General features: G+C 36.8%; 1 protein-coding gene across 1 annotated transcript; it reads right to left on the reverse strand.

The window, feature by feature from the left end:
- Positions 1-1,276: 1,276 nt before the first annotated feature.
- LOC109020147 (ankyrin repeat-containing protein ITN1-like) lies at positions 1,277-3,371 on the reverse strand. The gene is made up of 2 exons (XM_019002559.2): positions 2,552-3,371; positions 1,277-2,254 (listed from the first exon to the last, which is right to left on the reverse strand). The coding sequence occupies exons 1-2, from the start codon at positions 3,143-3,145 to the stop codon at positions 1,382-1,384; spliced, it is 1,467 nt and encodes a 488-aa protein (XP_018858104.2). The 5' UTR covers positions 3,146-3,371; the 3' UTR covers positions 1,277-1,381.
- Positions 3,372-6,746: the final 3,375 nt, after the last annotated feature.

Consider the following 6,746-nt stretch of genomic DNA (forward strand, 5'->3'; position numbering starts at 1 on the left):
CCGTTTGGACAAGAGAGACATATCTATTTTGTAGGAACTGAAGTTGCCGATGGAGTCTTCCTGTCCAAAGCAGGTGCGTGCAATCTCTTGGTATAAGCCAAGTCCTGGTTGGGTTAAATTGAATGTGGATGAGAGTAGCCTTAATAATATTGAAGAATCTGGTACTGGTGGCGTGTTAAGAAATCATGATGGAAAGCTACAATTTGAATTTGCGGAATAAACTGGTTTTGGTTCGAATAATAGGGCGGAAGTTATGGCACTATTACTTGCTTTGCACCTTGTAAATTGCATGGTTGTAACAATGTTATACTTGAATTGGACTCCCTTTTGATAGTTAACTGGTTGAAGGAAGGTCGCTGTAATGTTTGGTATTTGGAAGATTTTTGGGAGGAGATTTGCAGTATTCTAAGGGACTTGAATGTGTGGTTTCAAAATGTTTTAAGGGAGGGAAACACTGCAGCAGATTGGCTTGCCTGATTGGGTAGTAGAGGTTGCACTTATGTATTTTCGAATGAAAATATTCCCCATTTGCTAAAAGGCATCTTGCGAATGGACCGAAGTGGCTTACCGAATTTGAGACTTTGCTCTTGACGTTGTTACATGGTCTTTACATAGGTTTGTTTGGTTTTTTTGTGCTTGGTATTATTCTTTCATATTCTTATGCAATAAGTTTGGAAATGAGGTTATGTTATTGGAATGTCTTGTAATTACGGTATTTTTTCGTTACAAGTGAGGATTTATTTAATAAAGTCTAGGCGTTGCCTAATTTAAACATATATATATATATATATATATATATATATGAGTTTATACAAAAAAGTAAAAAAAAAAAAAGAGAGAGAGAGAGACAGTTTCAAACTAATTTCAACACCGGGCTCCATCTGTATTTTGTAGTCATTTTCCTTTACTGGGTCAAAGTTAGAGGTCGTGAAGTTGAACTTGGGAAACTGATGCCGGACCGCCGGTCATGAAATGGTCAGGAGTTATCAATATTTCAATCTTGAAGCAGCTAGCCTACATACGTAGACTCGTGCGTTGAAAGTGCAAGGTGATCATAATCCAGTAACGACGGGACCGATGGGGTGGGTTGGGTAGGTATTTTTTTCTTATTTATGTCCATTCAAATTACCCATGCAACGTCCACGCATGCATCCGCAAAATCATAATGTCAAGAGCATTAAATATGTAGACCAACACAATATAATATATAAGATTCATCTACTCATTGCAATAAATTAAGCCAACAGAATTTCACAAAATGTAGTAAATGCAGCCATTGGTTTCTTGCAGCGAACTGGCCGTTCACATGACAAATTATATATAGTACGAAGATATGCATCCATGCAGATCAGCAGGATCCAAGATCATGAAAAATTTTCTTCTACACGTTGATGGCATCGTTTGCTGGACGTTTCGTTAACCTGCAGCGTCTCAAGAATTTGAACAACTTCCTAATCATCCAAAATAAAAAGCGAATTACGTGAATCACGCCAAGAACCTGTTGCAGTACAAGCCAGATTCCAGGTAATACGATGGTAATCAGTGAATAGTCTTGAAAATAAGTCGGGTTCACCAATTTCACTGCCCTGATATAGGCCACTACCACGGAATAAATTGCAATAAACATGGTTAAGGTCAGAAACCATATAAAGCCCTTGCTTCTAAGTGGAAATCCACTAGTGACCAAAAGCACAACGGTTAGAGCTGCAACAAAAGAGGTGGTGTTGAAAGACAAGAAATAAATATATGTTTCGGAATAAGATAGAATTGCTGTGCCGGCTGCACACATCGAAGAATTACACCCGAAAGTACCATTTGTCGTGTCTTGTTGCCAAACACCACCTGGTGGGTTGATCCCAGCTTGGAAAGTCATGGTTGCAATCACAGTAGCCACCAACATCAACGTGCCTCGAGTCTCGTCGACCCAATTTCCCTGATACTGCAAATGTTTAGCCCATACACACAAATAAAAGTAACTCCACCATTTCCTAAACCTTGATTGAGCCGACTGTTCACCAGTAAAGGATTGAGTTGGTTCATGTGTTTCCGAAGGCAGTACTAGTGTTGGTAGTGGAGGAGAATTTAGATCTTTGGATCTTTTAACACCGGCTGCCTTCAGAATGTCTTGGATTTTATGACATTTGAAATCTCCATGACAACCTGCCTCTGAGACGTCCAAAGCTGTGTTACCAATCCTATTCATGTCATTGGCCTTTCTTTTTATTTCTGGTATTGAAAGCAAGTATTTTATGGTCTGCACAAGTACAACCGATCGTTTCATCCAATTCTATACTGCATAAAGCCTAATAGTTCACAGGCAAACCCAAATAAATTCAATTCAAATATACGGAATGGTTGTTAAATTGTTGGCTTATATATTTACTGGCTAACACTAGGAATCAAAAAACAAGAGAGAGGGGAGGCAAATTTGCACAGTGGATTGTTATGGAAAATCACTAGTTGTTTGCTGAAAAAAACGAAAGGAAAACTTTAAGGTTTCAACTGCAAAGTCGATACGGATCAACGGCAAACAAAAAGATTGTTAACATACCTTCGTCTGCCCGAGCATCGTAGCTAAGTGCAATATGGAGTTACCATCATCGTCTTTGGAGTTGACGAAATCATCATTAGTAGAGGATTCCACCAACAGTTTCAGAGCATCCAAACTATTATATTGAACACACAAATGTAAAATGTTGTATCCGTCGAGATTCACCAGAAAGATTGTTTGTGGTTGGGCAGTAAGCAATTCTTTAATTACATCTATGTGTCCTCTCATTGCGGCTAAGTGGAGAGGGATTCTCTCTTCTTGATCAGGAACTAAGCAGATGTCTGCGTTTGCTTGCAACAATGCTTTCACAACCTGGGTGTGTCCCTCTGCACAGGCCAAGTGAAGGGCAGTTCGGCCTAATGAGTCCACTTTTTCCGCAAGTTTGGGTTTTCTGCTTAAAAGAGCATTAGTAAAATGAAGGTGGCCAAGCAAAGCTGCAATGTGTAAGGGGGTTTCGGTGAAGGATGTGAGGGAGATTTTGTGAAGAATGAGTCTATCCCTTTGCACCAAAGTGTTCAAGGTGCTTACGCACCCATCAAATGAGGCTTCATAGAGTGCGACTGTATTATCTGCCTTACCATGACTTGTATCCATCGTAGAAATAAGTTCAAGCCTTTGGTATTAATATGTCAAAACTTAAGAAATTTCAGCAAAGAGATTATGGGGCGCTTACTAGAGATCGGTGCTTTCCATTCCCCTTGTGAATTAGTAGGAAAGACTTAACCTTTAGAGCAACCACGTCGGGGCAGTATAGGAAGAAAACGAAGGGGGAAGAATCGCGCGTGATGATGATGATCGATCCACAGAGCTAGCTAGTGATTATTCTCTGATAATAAGCCGCTTGCTCAGCACAAATAAATATACAAAAGTCCAACACAATTTATCTTAAATTAATTATTAATATAATCTATTACTTTTTCAATTTTTACTATTATTTATAAACTAATTCAAACCATTGTATCACGCGTCAACACTTAAATGCAACCTAAAACTTTGGAACCCATAAAATTCCCGGAGAAGACCGAGGACGGAAGGGGGCCAATCTTCCACAAGTGGATTTGATTAAATGATAATTTGTTCGTTAATATATTTTGTTTTATTTTTTTAAATTTTTTTAATAAAAGTGACTATTAATATATTGATAAAAAAATATAATTACTACTTAAGGTTGCCAAGCGGTGCGGCATAGTAGCAGCACCCTAGATGAATGGTCCACCCATTTTTTTCCTCACTAAATTGAGGGAAAAAAGAAGAGGAAAAACAAACTGATCAAAAGGAACTCATATCTTGTCTCTGTTTCTCGAAAGTCTCTCACATATTCTCCCGGGCAGGAATTTGAAGCCACCAATTATGACCAACACATGTGGATTTGGAAATGGAGGTGCTGCTCTTAATGCATAAGATTTGAGTCCAATGGGTGAAAATCAACGCGGAAATAGAACTCCCAGCGTTGAGGTTCATGCACTGAACATTCAAAGTCTTTCACGCACCGTCTCCTTGCGATAGTTAGACATTTCGGCCCCACTTTGAAAACGACGGGATACTGGACGAGAAGTGGGGGACCGCTATAAGCCGATGACTTTAACTCGTAACTCATTCATAGAAAAAACTTCCGAAAAATACAAAACAAAAAACAAAATAATAGGAAAAAAAAGGAAAAGAAAAACAGGGCATCACAATATTTCTCGATAAGGTGGTCAGCTGTGAAGTTTTTGATGCGGGACTGTAGTAATTTCTTTTCGCAAATTCACGACCACATGGGAGTTAAAATTGTGAATGTTATTTTAAAAAGAAAATGTGAAAAATAACCTCAGTATATGTTTTGCATTTACTCATGAAATATGTATGAAAGATTAAAGAAATGTTTTTTATATGAAAAGTGTAGACATGAATAACATTTGATATGTTTCTGAAATGTGCAAAAGAACGAATATGAAAATTGAGATTTTTACACATGTGATAAGAAATATTTTGGAACTGTTATTGATCATCTGAAAATGATATGAATGTGTTCAGCACGTGGTTTGATATGATATGGATATGAAAACCTTTGGCATACTTATCTGTTTTGAGTCTAATTCTGAATATGGTTCTAATATGATGATATTGGTTCATGTGGTATGGTTGGTACTAACATAATATGATATGATATGAGTTGCACTCACTTTGAAAACAAAGTGGTTTTTTATGTGTTCTTTTCTGTGTGCATACTCGGGCCGGGCTCCGAGATTGAAAAATGAAAAATTTCACAACATGATACTGCCTAGTTTGGCCACCGGGAATAGCACAACCCTACCACGGGGGTTAAACATAGTTTATGGCATGATACGATACGATATGATATAATAAGATGAAGATGTGCAGTTATGTTATGGAAACAAAATGTTTTTTTTTTCTTTTTAATACGAAAAGATTGAAAAGTCGCTCTGATTTTTCTGATAACTCGTTTCGAGATGTGCATATGAAAATGAAATGTTTTATTTCTGCATACCAAGCTTTCTAAAAATGGCACATGTTCACATATTAGTATATGTTCTCTGCTTACTGAGTTGTGGATAACTTACCCCTTATCTTCATATATATTTTCAGATGACATTGATTACCCAGCTGGGGGTCAGGAATAAAAATTGGAGTTTGGCTAGATATGGATAGAAGATCGAGTACCTGAGAGTACCATTGTTAGTAGAAGGATTTAACTTGAGTATTTGAAATACTTTATGTTGTCTGGACCTCTTGAGATCTAAAGATGTATCGTTTTATTTCGTTGAGATTATTGAGAGATTGAGTGATTGGGAGATTGTGGACCCCCCTTTGGTTTATGTTATTTTATAATGATGACTTATGAAGTTAATTTGTATTATGGTTAATTGGTTATTTGGAAAATATGAGATTGTGTACTATTTATGAAGTCTTTGGAGTTTTAAATGCTTGGAGAGACATGTTTGTAAGTGTCATGTAGTAATTCTCCGACCCCTTCCGGGTACGGGGCGTTACAGTTACTCCGACTTTAACTCGTAACTCATTCATAGAAAAGACGTCAAAAAAATACAAAACAAAAAACAAAATAATAGGAAAAAAAAGGAAAAGAAAAACATGGCATCACAATATTTCTCTATAAGGTGGTCTGCTGTGAAGTTTTTTATGCTGGACTTTAGTAATTTCTTTTGGCAAATTCACGACCACATAAGAGGTTGCTTGGAGAAAGAAGGATCCGTTGACTTGAATTGAAGGAATTCCTAGCCGAAGTTGCGTGGGAATGAATAGTACCAATGTACCATAGCCCCCCAAATCAGAGAAACGGTCATAGACCAAGTGTATATATAAGAGGTCATGATCTCGAACAAGGGAGATGGGAGCTCTCTCTTTGGATAAATATGCAATAATTTATCTGCTTATACCTTCTTCTATCGTTGTCTTGGCACATCTAGAGTCAAAACTTACACAGTCCAATTCATTTTAACCAAGTTAACCAGAGTCTAGTTAATGTAGAAACAGAGACTTAGCTACATGGTTGGTCAAGCGACATTTGCAATATTAGTTTTGTTAGCTAGACACTTCGATTGGTAGTTAGATCGATCGAGTTGAGGATTTTAAATTCTTGCAAGACACATGCGACCATTGGATCGATCGAATTTACGATTCTCAGAATTTTTATTTCAGATGAATTCATAAATGACCTTTCAGAATTTATTCCCAACTAAATAAATATCTTTCAGCACGATTTTTTATTTTTGGGCTGATGGGCATTATTTTCATAATTTCTAGAGATTTTATCTGTAACGTCCCAAACCCAACGGAGAGATCAGTTCTATTTATATTTTTAAAATTTTCTTCCTGATTACAAACATATATCAAATATAAAACTTCCAAAACTATTCTCAATTATAATACAATGATCCTCAAACATCATTTACGAGTTCGGTTAGAGCCATTAAATTTTAAATAATTACAATACAGATACCCAACAAAAATTTTAAAATAACCAAAATGTGACCATAAGAAAACTTTGTGTACAACCAAAACCATCTTCACACACAAAAAAAAAAAAATCAATTCCCAAAACTTCCAATCTCAAGTGACTAAACCAAGTTCACTATGGAAATTTTGGCTCAAAAGCTATCACTTCAAAGGAATGAATTTTCTACAACTCTGAAAAATATGTGAAATGAAGAGGTAGGCTGCCACATGCTCAGTA

This window comes from Juglans regia, chromosome 1 (genome assembly GCF_001411555.2).
Source record: "Juglans regia cultivar Chandler chromosome 1, Walnut 2.0, whole genome shotgun sequence".
Classification (NCBI taxonomy): domain Eukaryota; kingdom Viridiplantae; phylum Streptophyta; class Magnoliopsida; order Fagales; family Juglandaceae; genus Juglans; species Juglans regia.